We start from the raw sequence: 22,966 nt of genomic DNA on the forward strand, positions 1-22,966 counted from the left end.
GGTTATGATAATAGAGACACATTTATTAGAGATATACACATTTTATTTAAATAGGCAAATTAAAGCAATAACATTGTGTGGATTCCCTAATATAAATATAAAGGTACCGTCGACCACAAACGAAAAAAGAAAAGTTCTAAAATACCGTATTGTTTTACAATTGATAGTATTTATTGATTAAAATACTTTTCTTTTTTTGTCATTTGTGGTTGACGGTCCCTTTAATTTGGCATTATTTTAAGCACGTAACAGATGCACTGACATAAAAAAAATGTCTCTTGGTAATACATACTGTTGGGAAGCATTCACTAGACATTACATACACAATTTCACTGTACTAAAAAAGCCATTTAAATTCATGCAGAAATATGGGCATTTGATACAGGGCAAGTTTTTCTACTTAGTATTGTCAATACAACAAAATTATCAACTAAAGCATACATTTGTTGATCTTCCTGAACGTAAACATTTCATATGACATCTTGATTGTAACAGTTAGTGCACTATTTGAGGTAAAATTGGATAAATATGACTCAATTATGGATATCGACAAAGTCAAAAATTGGTTTCTGACTTGTTTGAATGCAAGCAAAATTTGAAATGGCCATTTGGTGAAACACACCATTAGTTAAAGGTAAATCAATCTCCAATTTCAGCCCATGTAAAAACAGAATAAACAAAGTCTCAGTCGTTATTTAGCTACTTACATGTACAGAGTATTGTAATGATGTGAAGAGGTATTTTAATAGATGAGTATTGCACTAATCAGCAGCCTAACTAAAAAAAATACTAAATAAAATATATATTTGATTTGTTCTTAAATATTCTAAAAAATACATACTCTAAATCTGTTCACACGAATATATGTATCGTTTGCATATTAAATTAAAGTGTACTGATAATACTATAAAAATATTACTTGAAGTATCCTTTACAAATTATTGTGATAGATGAAAATCCTTTATTTTGAAAAATCATTTGAAAAAACGAATGCACAGACTTCTGCTTACAGTAAACTTTCTATTGTTGTACAGTAAAATTGTGCAATATCAGGAGTACAATGCCCCACAGAGACACATCCTTGAACTAGGAAACTGAGGCAATATTAACTGCGGGGATGAAAACTTCATAGGTGTAAACAATCACCAGTGATATCCGCAACTTTAACGAAGGTTCCATTCTCGATCCAATGTTTGGTGTCAATGCCATCGTAGATACATGCCGCCCCCTGGTTACACCAGATCATGGAGTCGTTCTGCAGAGTGTGGGCGAATGTGCAGTTGAATAGCTCTACAAGCTCATACCACTCGAGCGTGTAGCTGAACCCTGTGTCCACGTTCTTGAAGCCAATAGCATCATGCATTATGTGCTGTAAACAGTTAAGTATGGTTGCAAAGTGGTACTGTCTAACAAAGGTGGTACTGATAGGATGTATGTCACAAAATATATTTTAAATAAAGAATGATTGAAAAACAAATACAAGGGTTAACATTCAAAATTAATTCAATGTCAATCATTTGGTAACAACTTTTTTTAAATATACACCCAAAAAAGAAACCAAACTGTTATATTTTACAATAATTATTTTTTAAAATTAAAATCAAATAAATATATTACAAAAAAAAGTTTATATAACTACTAACAAACTTTCCAAGCAGGTCTCCAAATTTAAATTCAAACACAGGTGCCTTCAATGCGTAGACCTCTATCGTGTCAAAGTCATGGAACTGTGGCATGGTGTTGGAGGCTTTCCCAGTGGGGCAGAATGGCACCACACCCGCCTGGCAGTAAGAGTTGAACTGAGGTCTTGATGGGAAACGCCTGAAATGTTAACATTTGACAACGCTTGATAATGTCTAGGGCTAAGTTTATTTCTTTAAAGGAAATGTTTAAAGATTTACAGTTTGCTTGAATTGTAATAATAAAGAGGATATTTGTTGGATTCGGTAAATTATCGAATTTAATTCATGAGTGAAAATATATATTTTCTATGATCACGAGTGAATTAAAATCGATATCCCACTGAATCCAACAAAATTTCCTTTTTATTTTATGCTTTTTTGTCACCGTTTATATACATTGTTAAAGAGTTTAACTAAAGAATTCGCTGGGATAATGACGTCATTTCACAGTAAACAGTGAAAATTATCGATAATTTTCACTGATAATTTTCACTGTTTGAAAGTTTTAATTCACTGATATTTCTCTATAATCCACTGGAAAACATAAAATAAAAATTCACAAACTCAAAGAAAAATATTTATGACCAGGAATGGCTGAAACATTAAGCCAGAAGTACTTTATGTTTGTAAAGAGATTCTAGGTTCAAATTTTGTTGTTGACTTTAAAATCATGTTTAAGGTTATTATACTCAAGCCTTTGCATTCAATGCTTTGAGGGGCTAATGGTCAAAGATTTCCTTAAAATTTAAAAATGTAATTTTATGTATTAATTGAAAAGACTGACCAATACAATTGTCAATCCTAAAATCTATAAAGTTAACAGTTTAGACATTAAGCGGCACATCAAAATGAGATGTAGTAACACAAATGTATCATATGTCAAATGTATCATATGACATTTATAAATAATACATTCATACATCAAACCAATTAGTTACAGGGTCAGTCCTAATTCACTAAATGGTATCTCACAACCAGTGGATATAGTTACATAACCAGTCTTGATATTTAGTACAGTACGTTTGTATTGTCTTGTATACTTTATAGGAATGTTCTAGTTCATTAAATTTACTTACCCATGTTGGTGCCTAATTTTCGAAGCTTTATCAAAACAACTACAGTATAAAAAGCAAGCATATTTTGATAACTCAAGTCAGTACAGAAAAAAGCTGGGTATTTTAATGAAACATTTTGTTTTACATTTAAAAAAATAACATTAAATAAATTAGCTAGAAAATTGACACTGAAATAAAACTGGACATTTTGCCAAATCCTTTTTATAAATTACGCTGAATGTCGTTTAATAACGCTACAAAAACGAAATCTATGAAGAATTCCCTATTAAAGTTCATATGATTTTAGTCTAAGTTTAGTTTAAACAGAAGTTAAAGTTTAACTTAAAGGGATATTTTAACCGTTTGGTAAATTGACAAAATTGAAAAAAGTTGTTTCAGATTCGCTAATTTTCGTTTTATTTATAATATTTGTGAGTAAACAGTATTATTGAACATTTACCATAGTCCAATATAGCCATTATATGTATCTTTTGACGATTTGAAAACCTAAAAATTATATAGCGTTGCAACGCGAAAGTTTGAATAATTTGAGTTCTGTTGTTGTTGTTTAAATTTACGAAACTAAGAAGATTGCTTATATAAGGTATAAAATAATTAAACTGTGTATTCCCGGCGGAATAGCCGAGAGGGCTAATGCGTTTCTACATCAGACTTACTCCAGGCCTCCGGGGGTCACAAGTTCGAGCCCTGGTACCCGCTACTTTTTTTTTTTTAATTTAATTTTATTTTTGATTTTTTACTGGAGCTTTTAAGATCCAATGTTTACATTTATCAATGTAAAGCATTTAGTGACAAACTTCAAAATGACCCAGGCCCTTCAAAATATGCCAAAATCTGTGAAAAGGCCCCTTTAACATCGATTGCCATCTTACTTTAAAATAATTATTCTTAAACGTTAAAATTAATGAAACATGAACATAGTATCGCATAATTTTGTTTACCTGTATGGCACCGGCCATTCATTTTGACAGAAACATGGAACTACAAACACCAGCAGCAAGCCGTATTTCAGACAGGCACCCATTTTCTGATCATGTGACACAGCCGCAGTAGTCGTCATGTGATTCTCAAGTCTAATAGACGCTTTTAGTGGTTTGGATGAAGCAAGCTTCTACTCAATTGACAAAATGACAGACTTGCTGAAAGGCGCACCAAATGGTATTTTATTGATTTGTGTGCAATTTTTTGTTCTTTTATCATAAGTCTTTTTACGATATCCGGTTACGAATTTGTATTATGATTTATAATTTATATGTTTTTGTTGTTCTGTTTCCATTCCTGTCAAACAAGTCTCCCTTTTGACACTAATGCAGTTTCATTTTGATGTCTTAATTTATTCTTAGCTCACCAGTCACCTCACAAAATATACTCAAATATACCCTGAGTATGGCGTCCAGAGTATAGCCAGGTGCCTTTTAGCATATAAAATTACCGGGGAATCATTGAAGTACACTTTAGAGTACCCAGGTACTATTAGTAGTGCTCGATTGGTCATTGTTGGCTCGGGTACTATACTGCAACACGGGTTGACTCGCTGTACTTGAGGACTATTCACTTGTGTCTGGAAACGATCTTCAAATATCAGATAAATGATTAAATTAAGGACAATCATTTTTAACTTTATTTTAGTTGACAACTGCCTTTTAATGACGAAAATCCTTTAATATAAACTGCTGTAGAAACAAATCTAACACCACTGTCTGCCATTGTTTTTTTTTTTTATCCCGGTAGATTCGCGGTTAATAGGTTAAACAGCACCAATTTTAAATTAAATATGAATAATCAAAGCTCTGACATAACATTAAAAGTAACAATAAATAAAGAATATAATAAGTTAAATATATGGAATTTCAGACATCAAGTAGAATAAATAATTTTAAACAATGTCGTATTTTTTCGTTTCAACAGTTAACTGAACTATAAAAATTAAAATATTGTTAAAGTCTGAGTTTTACTACATTTAATCACTAAAAATCGATTCCAATCTGTAGCCAGATTTTGCGTTTTCTGTCAGATTTGACAAGAAAGTCACGCAGGTTTGTTTATAAACATAAGCCAGAGGGCGTTAAGGAAATACCGCGACTCAACCCGACCCGCGAGTTGACCAGTTTGAGTATACTTACATGTACCCCGGGTAATCTTAAGTATACTTACATGTACCCTGGGAGCGGTAAATATACTAAAAGTTACCTAGGAATTTTTACACTAAATCGGTCGTTGTTGGCTATTTTTTTTAATATGTTATGTTAACATTTATGTCAATTATCTGTTTAATGGCCTCTATATTATCAAAACTCATACTTAAAAAGTATGTTGAATCAGTTTTTTTTAAAGAGAAGTTTGTATAAGATAAACAATATTATTTTATGGTATCGGTAGTGCGTTTTACGACATCAGATTTTGAGCAGGAATACCCCTGGGGTACAGTCTAATATCAACCGGGTACGTTTAAGTATATTGTTTAATGACCTAGTTTCATTACTCTGACCTTTAATTTAGAAGAATTATGTCCATATTTGTTTGAGAAAATTTAGGGTTACTATTATGTCCAATAACTCATATCAATATGTGTTTTTTTACTACAGATGTTAAATTAAAGTGTTACATATGTATTCACGGTCTTAACGAACATTCACTTTCCAAGATCTTTACTGTGACCACCATTTTAGCGGTTTTTTGCCCCCTTTTAAAATCAGGTTAAGGTTTGGGTGCAGATTGATTTCATTTTAATGTTGCAACAGTACATATCTCCTTAACTTCTAAAAATATTGAATTGAAACTCTGTACTTGTCTTTGGCAAGGTCACTGACCAAGGTCTATAAATCAGAGCTGCAGACTTATTGACATTTTTATGCTATGAAATACAGGTCTTATCTTTAGCTCATAATCAAAACTAGCATAGATTTGGTAAAGGTTAAGTTCGCTATAAATACTAGTAGATAAAAAGTTTGGGCTCAAAAACTTCAGTTACCCTGGTAGGGTGGAGATGTTTTGCTTAAATTTTGTATGTTGGTAAGTTTCAGGCATATCAAGCCAGCAATTATTGCACTTTGAGCCCGTTGGATCAAGATCACTCTTACTTAAAATAGAGCAACTTTTTCCACTAGATAACTTAAGTTTGGATGGAGGTATTGTGCAGCAATTTTTTTGTAGGTAGCTCACATGCAGACAAAGACTGGGCTTGCATTTGGACCAATTTGGGTCAAGATCATGTTTACTTAAAAAAGAAATATGGTGGAAAGTGTTTGCTTCTTTGAGGTTAAAATTTAGGATCCATAAATTTATCTGCAATCATTAACAAGTTTGGGCAAATTGCTGCTCAATTGACAGCTTTTACATAATGATATGAATGGCACCCTGGGAAAATGGGGCCTTAACCCTTTGCATGCTGGGAAATTTGTCGTCTGCTAAAATGTCGTCTGCTGAATTTCTAAAATTAGCATTTTCTTCGATTTGTTTTCAAAGAATATTATCAGAATAGCAAACAGTTTGGATCCTGATGAGACGCCACGTTCTGTGGCGTCTCATCTGGATCCAAACTGTTTGCAAAGGCCTTCAAAATTCGGTTCCCGCACTGAAAGGGTTAAAAAAAGCATGTGCATTAAGTGTATAAATTGATTAGTGTGTACATGAAGTCCTGTTTTCCCAGACCATTCTCTTTTTATTTCAAAGGTTTTACTACTGCAGTACAGCAGATGAACACACTTCCAGCAGAAATTATATTTACCTTGGTAAGACTTGTATTGCTCTTTTTATATTTAATCAATTCCAGCCCAATATCCTATGTACGTAAGAATTTGTTTTCTGAAAATGCTAGCTAAAACCATCTGTCTTTGTATTCAAGGTCTGTCGGTTCATATAATATACATACTCACATGCATTAAGCCAAGGAATCAGAGAACGAGACTTAGAAGGTGATTATTATGTATGGAAGGGATAGAAACTAACGTTAAAGGTAGGTTGCACAGACAGGCAATGAAGTACTTTTGTAGCCCAATAGGAGAGTTAGTCGCCCAGTACCAAGTACATGTCATAATTATCTTATACTTGTCAACAAAATAAAATCAGACAATGTTTAAAAACATGTTTACAATTGGTGTGTTGACCAGACCAACTGGGGCCTTTATAATGAAATTTTTAATATACTTATATACTTGTAAAAATCTTTTTTTCCAGAGCTGTGATGTTGCCATCCTTTTGCAGAATAAAATTGGAGTTGTGAATTTGGATAAGTTGGTCAAGGTATGTCTGTTTGACTCAAGAAGTTTGATTTCTTGTAAGGAGCATATCTAAAGAACTATTTGATGTATCAACTTGAAAAATTCATTGGTGTGTAGATCTCTTTGAAAACTATACAAGGTGTTAATTTGAAATTCTATAGGTAGATAGATCTCAATCATGGGAAGTGCTGCACAATAGGCATAACTCCTGCTTTCATTATTTTACATTTATTTGCCCTTGTGAATTTTATGCTGAATGTGTGTATCCAGGACAATTATTGACTAACATATGAGCAGGTAGGTCATTAGAATTCTGCATAGAAGTGTCATTTTGGATTTTATGTGGCTGATCTTTTGCATTTGTGAACATATCAACACAACAGAATGCACTTTGACTAGAGACCCAGACACAATAGCAAGGTCAAAGAGTTTTAATTGCATGTTTCAGATGGTGCAAGATTTAAATACTGACATTGACAGAGACACACTACAGAGCATTGTCAACGCAGTGACATACTTATTTAGGTAAACAGTTTCGATGCATTTCTGATTTACTAATAAATTTTGTGTATAACCTTTTTTGTATGTATATAAAGTTTATATTTGATTTTTTTTTAGCTCACCTGGGCACAAAGTGGTTAGCTTACGCGATCACTCTTTGTCTGTCGTCCATCATTAACATTTGTCTTGTTTACAGTTTAGTGGCCACAGTTATAGTCCAGTCTTCATGAAATTTGGTCAGAAGATTTATCCCATTTGTATTTTGTCCCAGCTTGAAACTTGGTTAAAAGAGTTCAAAATATGATCACTTGGTCAAATTAAGAAAAAAGCAAGTAAACACTTTATAAGTCACATTTTCAGTCCATTTTTCATGAAATTTGGTTATAACATTTCTTCTGATGATATCCTAGCTTAGTTCGAAAATGGTCCTGCTTCTTTGAAAAACATGGCCACCAGAGGGTGGGTCAGTTTTCCTTATATGGCAATGGTAAAACATTGTTAACACTCTAGAAGTCACATATTTGGTCCAATCTTCATGAAACCTGGTCATAAAGTTGTTATAATGATATCTGGGCCGAATTTTGTCAGATCATTTGTTCTATTGATATCTCGTCCGAGTTTGAAAATGGTCTCAGTTCCTTGAAAAACATGGCCACCATTGGGCAGGGCAGTTTTCCTTATATGGCTGTGTAACACAGTAGAATTCCCATTTTTTTATGTCCCCCACACACTATAGTGGGGGACATATTGTTTTTGCCCTGTTTGTTGGTCTGTTGGTCTGTTTGCTCCAACTTTAACATTTGCAATAACTTTTTCAATATTCAAGATAGCCAGTTGATATTTGGCATGCATGTGTATCTCATGGAGCTGCACATTTTGAGTGGTGAAAGTTCAAGGTCATCCTTCAAGGTCAGAGGTCAAGTATATGTGGCCAAAATCGCTCATTTTATGAATACTTTGGCAATATTGAAGATAGCAACTTGATATTTGGCATGCATGTGTATTTCATGGAGCCGCACATTTTGAGTGGTGAAAGGTCAAGGTCATCCTTCAAGGTCAAAGGTAAATATAAAAAAAATCAAAGCGCCGCAGAAGGGTGTTTCTGACATACACATTTTTCTAATTAGAATTTGGTGTGTAGGAAGAACAGGGGGTTGGTGGGAGAGAATTTTTATGTCCCCCACCACTATAGTGGGGGACATACTGTTTTTTTGCCCTGTCTGTTGGTCTGTTCGTTGGTCTGTTGGTTTGGTCAAACTTTAACATTTGCCATAACTTTTGGAATATTGAAGATAGCAACTTCATATTTGGCATGCATGTGTATCTCAAGGAGCTGCACATCCTTCAAGGTCAAAGGTAAAAAAAAAAGTCAAAGCGGCGCAGAAGGGGACATGGTGTTTATGACAAACACATTTCTTGTTCTTCATGCAACTTTAACAATTTTCTCAATGTAATCTCAGCTGAGTTTGAAATTGGGTAATGTAATCTCAAAACTAGGTCACTAGGTAAAAAAAAGTTCACACTCTAAATCACTTTTTTGTTCAATCGACATGAACCTTGGGCAGAACATAATTATGTTCTAATGATATTTTATCAGAGTTCAGAACCTAAAATAAGCATAGAAATTAAATATATATTTCATAAAGTACCTTCATTATTTTGAAATTCACCTTTTCATAAAGGTGAGCGCCCAAGCGCCAATGGTCCTCTTGTTGATCATGTCTGTTGTAGCTGTGAATTCAGTTTTGCCTCACTAGATGCTTATTCTAAAATAAATTCATGAAGCTGTGTATTCACTGTATTGCTAATTGTGTAGTGGACATGATATGTGCAAGACTTTTTTTCAAAGTGCTTCATTTTCAACATATTAAAGCACTACAACTAAATGAGCCTCGTCCTGGAAAAATGGGCAGAAATCATGTTTGTCAAGTGTCATCGCCAATAAGCCTGTGCAGTCTGCACAAGCTAATTAGGTACAACACTTTCTGCATTTACAGAATTTTTCATTTAAAAAAATGAAAATCCTGTTCAGGATTTGCAAAGGCTAATCTGGGACGACACTACTCACATGCATTAAGCCCCATTTTCCTAGAGCAAGGCTGAAATGTTTCCATGTTTTTAAGGTGGAGTACCAAAGCCGGCTTATCCTCCGAGGAGTTTTCTGGTATATTGGAGTCTAGTAGCCTCTTCCAAGCCCCTACTTGCTCTGCCCTCACCACTGTATGGTCCCAGCAGGTACCTGCATTGCTCCCCAACATGGCTTGGAGACTCATATCCATTAGGGCTGCAACTATGCTACTATATGGGCGGCGGTCTGAGAAATGGGTTTTAATGCATTTGTGTAAAGTTCTGTCCCAGATTAGACTGTGCAGTCTGCACAGGCTTATCAGGAATGACACTTGCCTCCCAAACAGGATTTTTGCTTAGAAGAGATTTTCTTTAAACAAAAAAATAAAAATTAAAATTGTCTGCCCTGAAAAGCATGTCCGACCACTTTACACACACACATAAGCCCCCATTGTCCAAGAGTGACCCTAATAAGTATTTTCTATGCCAATATGTGTTTAACTATATATAATTAATACATTGCAAAAAAACACCCTTTGGATGATGTTGTTTTTATAAGTAAAACTTCAATCATCTAATGAAAACCTAGATAATTTAGTTTTGTAAATGAATTTTGTCAGGTTGATTTCTCTTCTAATGGATCTCTACAGCAGCTTATGCAAACTGTTGTTCATGTCTAAATACATGTATATAATGATTTTTTTCTCTTTCAATATTTAGTTGAACACCTTTAGTTTTAACAGCATAAATTCAAACTGAAACCTACATAAATAATCAATTTCTTGGTGAAAAACGTGTGTATGTACATGTATAGCTATTGGCATTTACTGGTTGTTTGAGAACACACACGTTTTAATATGGTTATTTATTGCTTGAATTAGTTTACCTGTCAAAAGCTGAGGCGATAAGTTGTCCGAAATGTGTATTTAGAACACTACTTATATATGCGGAATGCAACTTGACAGTTATAGGTTCTGTAACAGCAAACCAAAACTGAAATCATATGAGAGAATGTTAAAGGTACGGAAACAACAACCAAAACTGACACCCCATATGATAAGGTTAAGCCTGCATTTAAGCTGGGCTCTTGGAAAACTGGTCTAATGCATGCACAACAGTCTACATAGACTTATCAGGGACAACACTTTCTGCTGTTTTGGAAATTTTTGATTAAAGGAAGTCTCTTATAAACAAAAATCCTCTCGAGGTGGAAAGTGTTTTCCTTGAGCTGAGACGCATGCTGTATGCACATGCATTAAGCCCTGTTTTCCCAGAGCTTGGCTCTTCATTATCCTTATCACTCTATGTATACTCTGTATGAACACCCATCCACTCAATGAATTTAAGACTCACCCAACTTATTGTGTACTGCAATTTTTGGGAGTCCAAGAAATCAATTGGTTTAAAAGTTCTTTTTTTTTAGCATCTTAAATAATTCCATCATGATCTCTGTTATATGAACATGCATACTACACTCCTGCAGGAATTATTTGTTGTTGAGTTCCTTAAAAATTATTATTTCATCTACCGCCAGAATTCAAATAGCAATACATCTATCACGTACATGTATTAAACTGAACCATATGCATTGTATCATTAATTTATATGTGTCCAAATCTATGATAACTATCATGATAACTATGATAACTATGATACCAATTATTTTTACGCCATTTATGGTAACCAAATATCTGACTGTCTCCGCATCTATTATTCCTAACTCCGGAGTTACATGTATATCTATAGTTGCACTAAACTTATATGAGAATATATACAGTACTTTTAGATACTTGTATTTGTTCATTTTCTATTACCCGGTATGTATTGCTAGCTAGTTTTATGTGTCTTATTTGCAAAAATATTTGTTTAAGATATTTTAGAGTTTATAAAAACTAAGTCCCTTATTGTTTGGTTGCAAGTTCATTTGTCCCTTATTGTTTGGTTGCAAGTTCATTTGAGCTGTGATCTGGGAAGACTGGGCTAAATGTATGTGCAGTAAGTGTCGCCCCAGATTGCCATTTCATTGCTAGATTTGCCCCAACCAATAAGGGTGCAGCACCTTACTAGTTTGTTGTAGATCTTCCCATATTACCAATCAAATGCACACATAAATGCATGTGGTCACTGAAAAAATGGTTCTTCTTTGCAAAGTTGACATAAAGGACTAGTAAATCCTAGTAAGACAAACTTACAAAAACAGATGTAACATTTTATTCTCATAAGTAAAACTTTAAAACTTAAAATTTTGAATCAGTATCTTATTTGTGAATTGTTCAAAAATATATATTTTGCTATAACCTGGTATATAAGTATAAAATACAAGTTTTACAGTAATAAATAAAACTGGTGTAAGCTGCTATTTTAATCACATATACATTGATTTGTTTGCCCAATCTTCTGGTCATGTGATCCTTATATTGCAGAGGTCCAATCTGCAGCTATCTAATGAGCAGAGGCATGTGCTCGGAGTGGGTCAGGTACGTGGTATCAAAGATTGTCTTGTCTTGGGGAAGAATGCGGTAGAAATGTTTTGTTCTGAGATTTTAAAGTTCAAAGTTGGAGCGGGACATGTTTGCGGTATCAGAGACTTTCCTGTCCAAGGTGAGAGATGTAATGGTGAACTATGTCAAGTGCCTGGTCGCAATTGATTTACTGTAAGAGGAATGTTAGTGGGGACAAAAAGACAGAAAGTTAATAATAAGGTGCAAATGATTTGCCCTGGTCAGATAGTCCTACAAAGAGAATTGAATAACTTCCTCAAGATATCGAAGGTAAATTTTCCATGTTCTACAGGAATAGGGACTAACAAGTATAATGTATTCAAGAGTTATCCAATTGGGAGTTGAAGATTTAAATTTCTTAATGAAGTATCAATGATTTCACTGGTAATGCAAAGTGTGGGGTTGTAGTGGAATCACCATGGATGTCTGTTCATCCATTTGTCTGTCTGTCTGTCAATAGACACAAATTTGTTCAGAAAAGTTCTCCTAAATGTATAACCCTTTCCGACTCAGAAGCAAAGTGAATATGGCTATGTGCTAGTAACTCGCAGTCTGTAGTCTGTTTAGGTTTTATGCTGTTTGCTGCTCATCAGTATCTAAGGATGTAAATGAAGCCTTGAAAATTTGAACCTAGTAAAAAAGGTCTTTAATTAAAATCAACTTCTAAGGCACTACTAGTACATCAAAATATGAAGTTGTGCATGTGCAGTTTCTATACTTTAAGTTAATAGTTCATAAAAATGCAAAAGTAATACCCCTTTTTCTAACTAGAACTTCTTAAACATGATTATTGTAACATAAGATTTTATTAACAAAAATATACATCTACAATGTCCAGATGTTTCTATTCCTCATATGATTCTGTTCCTTTGAAAACATTTGGCCCAAAGGTTTACTATTTGGTATGTACCATTGTATTGTCGTCTCTAAAATCTTCAAATAATGCCCAGGGCATTAAAATAGGCCACGCCCTATCGTCCATTTTAGATTGTTACAAATTTCTACACATTACCTTCATTTTGTGTTGGGAGGATATTCTTAAAATGTCTAGTTTAAACTACCATACGTTTTGGAGTTAAGATGCTTGAGTCAAAGAAGTTATTTTGAATATTAACTGTGAACTTTATTCTGATTTGTAAGCTTATGTTTTAGTATAGGATTTATTGAGACTTGTTCTGTGAAATCTGGGCTAAATGCATGTTCAAGTGTCATCCAAGTCTGCACAGGCCTTTTATGGAATTTTGTGGTTAAAGGAAGTCTCTTAACAAAAATCCATTTCAGGTGGAAAGTGTGGTCCATGATTAGCCTGTGCAGACTGCATATTATGCTAATCTGGGATGGCACTTTACACAAACACATTAAACCCAGTTTTCCCATAGCGAGGCTTTAAACATAATGTTACAGTTGCTGGACCTACAGTGGAAGCTGGGTATGGCCGTGACCTCAGATCAATGCCGAAACCTGAACTCTCCATATGTCACCTTGACCTTCACAGTAGGCGACCCTGGGGGCAGTGTCCGAACACACACTGTGGAGATGAGCACTGCACAGTTCAGGGTATGAAATATATGTACCTTACTATGAACCTTGCTGTGGGAAAATGGGGCTTAATACATTTTTGTTAAAAAGTTGTCTCTTCTTAGTGACAATCCAGTCTAGGCTGAAAGTGTGTCCACACAGGCTTAATCATGGACAACACTACGCAAATGAATTAAATCAAGTTTTCTCATTAGAGAAGAGAATCGTGTTGTGTAGTAGTTTTCTTCATTTTATACCAGTGTATGTGACAACTTAAATGTATGTTTTTAGACATGATAGGTATACAAATTATTCTTTTGTTTTTTATCATAGCATACACATTTATGTTTATCTGCAAAATCATTGATAATGTTTTGTTGTTGTTGTTTTTCAGAATTTTTCTAAGCAGTTGAAGGACATACAGAAGATGATGGAAGTAGTTTGACTTCAAAAATATGAGATGCATCATGCAAAAATGGGGGTTATGCCATATGCACCCAGCGTAACTTCAGACCTGTCTGCACATTTGCGCAGTCTAGTTAGGAGCTACCCAGTCTGCTTACCAGACCACAATACCTTATGTGACTTTAATGACCACAATACCTTATGTGACTTTAATGCGGACAGGGAAGCTCTTTACCAGACTGTGCAGTCTTGCTATGCTTGCCGCATGTTTAATAAGACCCATCTACACATGACATCGCACAAGTATATGCACTAGTTTCCTTAATTTCAAGTGTAAAGCAGAGATGCAATGGGCTGTGAAATGAAAAGATAGACAGTCGACACATAAAGACTTATCAGTTTAGAAATCGTATGAAGTGTATTCAAATTAAGCGACAATAGTAACCATTTTTTTGCCTCTCTTAAGAGACATTGGAATGCAAGTCTAGCCATGGTATGTTCAGTCTAGCCATGGTATGGTCAGTCTAGCCATGGTATGGTTAGTCTAGCTGTGCTAAGGTGGTCAGTCTAGCCATGGTATGGTCAGTCTAACCATGGTATGGTAAGTCTAGCCATGCTATGGTGGTCAGTCTAGCCTGCTTTGGTGGTCAGTCTAGCCATGGTATGTTCAGTCTAGCCATGGTATATTCAGTCTAGCAGGTATGGTTAGTCTAGCCATGGTATGGTTAGTCTAGCCATGTTATGGTTAGTCTAGCCATGGTATGTTCAGTCTAGCCATGGTATGGTCAGTCTAGCCACGGTATGGTTAGTCTAGCCATGGTATGGTCAGTCTAGCCATGCTTTGATGGTCAGTCTAGCCATGGTATGGTTAGTCTAGCCATGGTATGTTCAGTCTCGCCATAGTATGGTTAGTCTAGCCATGGTATAGTTAGTCTAGCCATGGTATGGTTAGTCTAGCCATGGAATGGTCAGTCTAGCCATGGTATGGTCAGTCTAGCCACTGTATGGTCAGTCTAGCCACGGTATGGTCAGTCTAGCCATGGTATGGTCAGTCTAGCCACGGTATGGTCAGTCTAGCCACGGTATGGTCAGTCTAGCCATGGTATGGTCAGTCTAGCCATGGTATGGTCAGTCTAGCCATGGTATGGTCAGTCTAGCCATGGTATTGTCAGTCTAGCCATGGTATGGTCAGTCTAGCCATGGTATGATCAGTCTAGCCATGGTATTGTCAGTCTAGCCATGGTATTGTCAGTCTAGCCATGGTATTGTCAGTCTAGCCATGGTATTGTCAGTCTAGCCATGGTATGATCAGTCTAGCCATGGTATGGTCAGTCTAGCCATGGTATGTTCAATCTAGCCATGGTATGGTCAGTCTAGCCATGGTATGGTCAGTATAGCCATGGTATGGTAAGTCTAGCTATGGTATAGTCAGTCTTGCCAAGGTATTTTCAGTCTAGCCATGGTATGGTTAGTCTAGCTATGGTATAGTCAGTCTAGCCAAGGTATGTTTAGTCTAGCCATGGTTTGGTCAGTCTAACCATGGCATGGTCAGTCTAGCCATGGTAAGGTCAGTCTAACCATGGTATGGTCAGTCTTGCCATGCTATGGTGATCAGTATAGCCGTGGTACATGTATTGTCAGTATAGTCATGGTATGGTCAGTCTAGCCATGGTATGGTCTGTCTAACCATGGTATGGTCAGTCTAGCCATGGTATAGTCAGTCTAACCATGGTATGGTCAGTCTAGCCATGGTATGGTCAGTCTAGCCATGGTATGGTTAATCTAACCATGGTATGGTCAGTCTAGCCATGGCATGGCCAGTCTAGCCATGGTATGGTCAGTCTAACCATGGTATGGTCAGTCCACTGTTAAGACAAACACAGATTGTAGTGTATTGTCTCTACAAGTTTGTGTGTAAGGGCTTGATTTTTATTGTAAATGTATTATAACATTCATAGCATTATGTTTTGGGCATTTTAAAAACATGTAGTGAATATTTACCAAAGTACTGTTATAACACTTAAATAACAAACCAAAACAATCTACTGCTTTTAGCAAGCATATTTTCCATTATGAAGTGCTTTCAAATTATACTTTGAATTTGCTTTTTTCCTGTAAAATAATTTATTTTTAAAAGCATAATTTAAATATCTTTTGTTGAATGCCTGTGTTAATGGTTAAGCATTAATGATGTATACTATTATTGTTTCAATAACATCATGTGTTTTAATAGATCTATCTATAAGAAGCATTTACTAGTTAGAAGTTAAAGAAGGTATATCCAAGTAATTCAAGTAGATGTCGATATCAGCAACTGGCAATTATGAAATATGATATAAAGGCATAATTTGAATCTGAAATAAATGTCTCTCACAATCTGTTGACCTTCATTTAAATTGTTTCATGTTATTTTACAATAATCTTTTTACTGCCATTTTATGATGCACAATTATTTTTTTATATATGGTTGTTTATGAAATTGGAAGGCTTTGTTACTGTTATGTATTGATATAATATTGCATGAGAATCTCAATAAATTAAAAACATAAATGATTTTGCTCAACTTTTGAAGGATTTTCTTTTTATGCTAATCATTGTGTTCAGATAGTAAATGCAATTTTCATAATATAACTAACAGACATCTTCAACTGTGTATTTCAACTTCCATCACATTACTATGGTTAAGGTCTTATGACATTATGATGAACAAAACAGTACTCAAAAAGTACATAATAATGATATCTTCTTTTTAAAAACAAAGTGCATCATGACATAAAGAAAATTTGGGTTTTATCATGATGACACAGTTGAAGGAATATGAAAGTGTCTTTGTTGAATCTTCTGCGCTTCTACCACAACACTAGGGTCACAATGATCCTCGATAAAAATTGTTGCAAGGTTTTTGAGTTTGGGATTTTTGGCCTTTGAAAGTCTCAGCATACATTCTACCACAGGAAGACTTACTATTTCTGTCTTCGTCTCTGGACAAATCAAGTATATCAATGAAGTAATGGCTGAAAGCACGGTGTCTTCTGACGGCCTGGACAGGCAGTTTATAACCATCTTCACACCGCCGTTGTCAATTATGTGTTTCTTATTGACAGGATAGTTACATGCATTACATATGCCACTAATAGCAAATTCCACTATTTTATCATCTGGGTCTTCCAAACCATCAAGGAACAGATCCAGTACGTTCAGTGCCTTCATATATTCATAGTTGATTGGATCATAAGCAAAGTTTGCCAGGTTCCCTATTATCTGGGTCTTCGCGTCATCATCGTCTGTGTTCTGATACTCATTGACAAGCGACTGGAGATAACTAAGTCGGCCTACACCATACGGGCCTGTCTTCCTTTCCAGGTAGCTCTTACTGCTAAACATTCTTTATGACAATCTGTAAAGACAAAAATGTCTTGGTTCTAAAAGAGTGCAAGGGACATATCAATACATTATTCACTAATTTTTTTTTTCAATAACATGATTTTTAAAAATTGTTCATTCTTAAATCCGTGAAAGAATCCCTTTTAAGGGCTATGTTTCATAGATTGACAAATCGCAGTTCTTAAACTTTTATAAATTGTATTAAAACTTTCATACTTTGTCTCAGATTCAAACAATCAAATAATCATTAGCAGAGTAAAAGTTAGGGATGATGCAGAGTAGCTGGTTAAACTTATCTTAAAATGCTTTCTTCAAGGATCAAACAAAATTCTTTTCAAGCGTTTTACATAAGGACAGTTTTTGCTATCCTCTGATTTAAACAACATGCCATGCCTATGATGGGAATAAAATATGAGTTATTAAAGAAGGTTGAAAGCCAGTACCTTGGTGTATATGTTTTGATAACTGGTAGTTTTTTAACTTGGGGGACAATCAACTCCAGATCAAAATCATGAATATTATACTTCGTTGACAGTTAATCAACATGGACTTTATCTTTATGTAATTTGCATTCTCAAAAGTTACCACCATCTTTCACAAACATTAATTAATAATTTAATTAATTAATTTGTAACATGCTTAGCTATTAAATGTAGTATTTTATTGCTTGATTATAAAATATAAATTTTTAACAAAATGAAAACAAGTGGGCCTTGAGCCCTAAGGCACTCATCTGAGAAACAAAGGAACAAAACTATTCTGACTTTAAATGTGTCATAGGTGTTAACAAGCTTTTTCCTTAATTTGACATAGTGACATATATTTTTTTTAATTCAAACAAACTTGGTGAAGATTTAATTGGGACAAATATTCTGACCAAAATCAAGAAGATTTTACTAAGAATGTGACTTCTAGTGTTATAAGGTTTCAATATACACATATACGAAAAACTGCCCCGCCCCCTGGTGGCCATGTTGTTAAACAGACCAGAAGTTGAACCACTTTTAAATGCAGCCTAGATATCATTAGAACAAAATTTAATGATCTGACCAAGGTTTATGTAGATCAGACTAAAAATGGGACTCAAGTGTATACAAGATTTTACTAAAGTCATTCAAGGAAAACTTCCCGTGCCCTGGAAGCAAAGGTTTTTAACTGACCAGAACCATTTTTATGCACTCAGCCGAGATAACATTAGAACAAATGTTCTGACCAAGTTTCATAAAGAAAAGGCAATAATTGTGAATACTATAGTGTTAACACGCTTTTACTATAGCCATATAACTAGCCCCCCTGGCGGCCATGTTTTTAAACAGACATTAATTTTTTCGAACTCAGACCAGATATTATAAGAACAAACAAGCAAATTCGTTGAATTGATATCCCCAACCATTATACTTCTGGACACAAGATATGGCTCCGGACACACAAAAAAAGCATTTTTTCAAAATACAAAGGGCCATTACTCTGCATTACTATTCAATGTAGTACAATGCCATTTGGCGTGCATCATCCTCTTATCCATATATATACTCATACCAAGTTTCAATGAAATCCGCCAAAGCACTTCCAAGGTATGGCTCCGGATACAAAAGTGCTGGACGGATGGAAAGACGGACAACGCCAAAACAATATCCCTCCGCCTATGGCGAGGGATAATGACCAATTATCATGAATATTGGACTAATACTGAAACTTCGAAAGTCTTAAAAAGGATTTACTACAGCAAAATAAGGAAAACTGCCTTACCTGCTGGCAGCCGTGTATTGAAATGGACTGAAACCTTTTGCAAACTCAGATGTGATATTATTTGAACAAATGTCCTGACCAAGTTTGATGGACAATAAATGTGACATCTAGAGTGTTAACAAGGTTTTACTATAGCCATGTAAGGAAAACTGCCCAGCAAAACTGACAGCAATCTTTTTCAAAGAACCGCAAACATTTTCGAACTCACTTGAGATATCATTAGATCTAATGTTCTAATCAAGTTTAATAAAGGTGGGACTATTAATGTGACCTCTAGAGTGTTAACAAGGTTTTACTGCAGCTATGCTTTTCAACAAACTGGAACAATTTTAGAACTCAGCTGAGACATTATTAGAGCAAATGTTCTGACCAAATTTCATGAAAATACTGGACTTTGAATGTGAACACTAGAGTGTTAACAATCTTTTAACCTAATAACCTAGTTTTTGATTTCATGTGACACAGTTTCAAATTGTCATAGATATATTTGGGACAAATCTTTTGACGAGTCTTTATGACTTGCTGAAACGATTACATGAGCTGCCCGTGCGGGCAAGAATAATGTTCAAAGTGCTTGTCATTGTTTTCCGTGTCGTGAAGAGCACTGTGTCTTTTCACCTCCGATCATGTTCACACATGCACAAGGAAGCTACTGCTTGCGATCATCAGTAGGCATTCAGTTCCGTGTGCCAAGGCATAGAACAAAGATCGCCGACAGGTCACTACTATGCAGTGGTAGGACCAAAATGGTTAAATGTGCTTCCTGGACATTTGAAATCTGCTGCCTCGGAAACAGCATTTAAGAGCAAACCCAAAACCTAACTATTTGAGCGATTCCACAACACTTAGATGCATTCCTGTAACCTGCAAGCTCACTAGATGATATCTCAATCCGTGTATATAGGATGTTTTGTTAAGCACAATAGAATATTTATAGTTTTTGCGCTATACAAGTGTATTTGTATTTGTAAGTGCAGTGAGTTTGCCAAATATTTAATGGAAAACTCAGAGAGAATTTAGTGTGAGTAAGAACCAGCCATCAACTTTGCAGTCAGTTTGTAGCGTGCTGTGCTAATTTTCCAGCGATTGTGGATTTATCCAAGTAATAAGATAATATTATTGATATGGAATGTTCTTATGTAATCCTTAAAATGATGTGTAACTTATATGATCTCAAAATACAGAGTCACAAAAAGGCTGAGAGGTAACACTTGGTGTAACTCGCGTGTACATTTTGAGCCATATGCTTTCCCAATAATTTCAGCTTATTCATTAAGTTGCTTTAACTTAACGAAATAACATATTAAATGGCGTATTATACAATATATTTAACCTGGCCTTCATTAATTTTCCCCCATGATTCAACTTTGTCCAAAAGGAAAACAGGGAAAGAATAAAGGACATTAATAAAAACATGTGCTTCTGTCAAGGCGACATGCAGCATTACTGTTACCCATCACTGGTGCAAAGGATCAATGTGGGGTTCACAAACCGAATGTCAGGAGTTCAAGTTTTTTTCTTTTCTATCTATCTATCTATCTATACTGTCTAACTCCCCTTGCAGGTATTATTGATTATTTTCTTTATCCTGATTAAGTCTCATTGACAGTTAACTTCAAAAACTTCATGAATAATGTCAAATTAATTAAACCATTAAATCCTTAATATATAAAAAATTATGGATTTAATTTTTTATTTCATTACATATATATGTATATATATATATATATATATATATATATAATTGCGGTAAAATAACAAAACAATCCAATCACAAAATCAAATCTCGGTGTTTGAAGTTGTATCACTTTCTTAATTTTGCGGGTAAATTCATGGTGCAAAAATGTCCATGTGGATTTTTACACAATATCACTTAAAATACAATAACATGCAGTTAATGTACAAATGATTTTTTTATGAATAAAAACAGATATTGTTATATAAAACCAAATGCTCAGTTCGAACTCAACAACACACATGTAATGGTTGTGCGTAGTTACTATAAGCATATGAGTTCAGCTTTACAGTTAGAACTTAGGTCGTTCTGTAACTATGCAGGTTTTTTCAATATCTGTATCAATAGCGCACACTATTTTATATTATCTTAATTTAGAATTGGCTAAGAATTTGAACGCATGAGCGCTAGGTCGAATATTTCCTATATTAATAACACAAAAAAAAAACACAAATAAATATAAGAAAAAGACCCTTCTGTGCCTTTATCCGAAAATGTACTTATCCGAAACAACATCACTAATACAGTGAGTCAAAAAACAAAATAAATAGAATAACTAACAAAAAAACAAAACAAACACACAACAGATTGGTGTGTATTATTCTTTAACCTTATGAATTATAAGCAAAGCTAATACTGAAAAAGGCAGAAAACATTCGGTTGCTTTTTACATTAAGAATCGGCTACTTTCGGCTTTCTACTAAAAACGAAAGTAGATTCCTTTGGTGGGATTTCCAATCTGATATCAGTAAAAACACCTCATTTATTTGGCAAAATGTCATTAGCACTGAGGAGAATCACCAGGTAAGATATAGACTGTAGAACATCGTAATAGATTACCTTTTGGTGCAAATACTAAATCTAAATTTGAAGCTTTCAATACTTAAATAAAACACTGACTTATGTTTTCCAAGTAGGACATACAATAAGACTTATTAAGAGTTACTTTTAATGAAAAACTTAATTAGTTGCAGGTTGATATTACCGATATATAAAATAAGCTCAGTCTTCATTTAGATAACAATATAAGTATGTGTACTAAGCTAAATATTTGCCAAGCACTAACAACTGTTGCCAGTTGGACATGTTTTAACTGGATAGCATAGCTTGTAGTAAGTTGTATAACATTAGAATTAAGTCTTTCAATGTCAATGTCTTTTTTAGAAATATTTGCGAGGAATACATTTAATAAATATTTGCCAGGAATACATTTACATTTACTCCAAAAGAGAGAATGCCATTTACTAAAAATATAATTATCACAAACCATCTTTGGACTATAATCAATGAATAATCTACAAATAAAATATGCTTTTGTATTTCATGTAACGATGTCAAAACTATTTAAACTTAACATTTTCACGTAATAAAAACAAAACAGTTACACTGTATCTTTAGTGCTTCAGTCCCTCATATTGGTTAAGTATTGATCCATGACTTGTTCTGTTTTTTGCATACTCCTCCTCCTGTATTTGGCTGCTTGAGTGCTGATAAGACAATGGAGCATAATTTGACTGACAGCTGGTATCATGTCTATTAAAGGTTTATTCAATGAGAAGACATCAATTGTTGTAGATTTGGTATAATGGATGATAATGCTAACTATTGGTGTTGGGCGAGTCCAGTTCTTTGTTGCGCTACTATAGATGAATGTTATTTACAATGTACTGGCATGAAAATCTTGATCGAACTTGATTTAGTTGTGAAAGTTGGATAACAGAATGAATCACTATTAATTCACTACAGATTATAACCCCCGAATTATATTCATAGCTATCAATTAATTTTTTATTGATGCTTTCAACAAACTATATGTCTTTTAATCCTGTTAAAATTTTATAGGCCAATCAGTCTATGCAAGGGTACAAATTTATATTCGGGCCAATACTTTTCATCTTTTGCTGCAGATGAGCCAGTTGAATAATATTTACCTTCAGTACAAAACATTATTTTTTCTTTATATTAAGTATATTGCAGCTTAGATTTTAAACAACCACCCTTGTGTTCCCTATTCAAATGTTATCCCGATTTAATAATTGTTAACAAACTGACACAAATAAATGAAGTACTAACACTTAAAGTGTAAGATTTATAAATTAATGTAGACAGTTGAGGTTCAATTTCTTTT

General features: G+C 34.4%; 4 protein-coding genes across 14 annotated transcripts in view; 2 read left to right on the plus strand and 2 right to left on the minus strand.

Annotated features, from left to right (window-relative positions):
• The window catches only part of LOC127876356 (ceroid-lipofuscinosis neuronal protein 5-like), a 5,953-nt gene extending 2,098 nt beyond the window's left edge, over positions 1-3,855 (minus strand). The window contains exons 1-3 of the mRNA XM_052421468.1: positions 3,700-3,855; positions 1,644-1,821; positions 1,147-1,369 (exon numbers count right to left, since the gene is read on the minus strand). Coding sequence (XP_052277428.1) covers positions 1,147-1,369; positions 1,644-1,821; positions 3,700-3,818 — 520 coding nt within the window. The 5' untranslated portion in view covers positions 3,819-3,855. The remainder of the gene's footprint in view (positions 1-1,146; positions 1,370-1,643; positions 1,822-3,699) is intronic.
• On the plus strand, positions 3,772-16,520 carry LOC127876357 (COMM domain-containing protein 6-like). Of its 4 annotated transcripts, none has more exons than XR_008047823.1 (9): positions 3,772-3,916; positions 6,431-6,489; positions 6,935-7,000; positions 7,427-7,503; positions 9,603-9,714; positions 11,970-12,023; positions 13,452-13,604; positions 13,960-15,372; positions 15,473-16,520. XR_008047823.1 is itself a non-coding variant. In XM_052421469.1 (8 exons), exons 1-8 carry the CDS (start codon positions 3,886-3,888, stop codon positions 14,008-14,010), a joined length of 603 nt encoding a protein of 200 aa, XP_052277429.1. In that variant the 5' UTR covers positions 3,772-3,885; the 3' UTR covers positions 14,011-16,520. The 4 variants fall into 4 exon arrangements, 2 of the variants coding, with proteins under 2 accessions (XP_052277429.1, XP_052277430.1); XR_008047824.1 differs by having other exon boundaries at positions 13,960-15,117; positions 15,538-16,520; XM_052421469.1 differs by having other exon boundaries at positions 13,960-16,520.
• An 87-nt stretch (positions 16,521-16,607) lies between these two features.
• LOC127876358 (armadillo repeat-containing protein 7-like) lies at positions 16,608-22,309 on the minus strand. 6 transcript variants are annotated; one of them, XM_052421474.1, is made up of 2 exons: positions 22,224-22,309; positions 16,608-17,367 (listed from the first exon to the last, which is right to left on the minus strand). In XM_052421474.1, exon 2 carries the CDS (start codon positions 17,352-17,354, stop codon positions 16,764-16,766), a length of 591 nt encoding a protein of 196 aa, XP_052277434.1. In that variant the 5' UTR covers positions 17,355-17,367; positions 22,224-22,309; the 3' UTR covers positions 16,608-16,763. The 6 variants fall into 6 exon arrangements, with proteins under 6 accessions (XP_052277434.1, XP_052277432.1, XP_052277431.1 ...); XM_052421472.1 differs by lacking the exon at positions 22,224-22,309 and adding an exon at positions 21,510-21,544; XM_052421471.1 differs by lacking the exon at positions 22,224-22,309 and adding an exon at positions 21,449-21,537.
• LOC127876354 (uncharacterized) overlaps positions 21,522-22,966 on the plus strand; it is a 48,099-nt gene continuing 46,654 nt past the window's right edge. For all 3 annotated transcript variants that reach the window (XM_052421464.1, XM_052421466.1, XM_052421465.1), the window contains exon 1: positions 21,522-21,642. The gene's annotated coding sequence lies outside the window, so the exon portion shown is untranslated. The remainder of the gene's footprint in view (positions 21,643-22,966) is intronic.

The sequence above is a fragment of the Dreissena polymorpha genome, chromosome 4 (assembly GCF_020536995.1).
Source record: "Dreissena polymorpha isolate Duluth1 chromosome 4, UMN_Dpol_1.0, whole genome shotgun sequence".
Classification (NCBI taxonomy): domain Eukaryota; kingdom Metazoa; phylum Mollusca; class Bivalvia; order Myida; family Dreissenidae; genus Dreissena; species Dreissena polymorpha.

Excerpts from the sequence above, each read along its gene's own strand:
- LOC127876357 (XM_052421469.1), top strand. The coding sequence starts at position 3,886 with ATGACAGACTTGCTGAAAGGCGCACCAAATG. Across the intron at positions 12,024-13,451 it reads ATGTGCTCGGAGTGGGTCAG|TTGCTGGACCTACAGTGGAA; the intron begins GTACGTGGTATC and ends ATAATGTTACAG. Across the intron at positions 13,605-13,959 it reads TGAGCACTGCACAGTTCAGG|AATTTTTCTAAGCAGTTGAA; the intron begins GTATGAAATATA and ends GTTGTTTTTCAG.
- LOC127876358 (XM_052421474.1), bottom strand. The coding sequence starts at position 17,354 with ATGTTTAGCAGTAAGAGCTACCTGGAAAGGAAGACAGGCCCGTATGGT.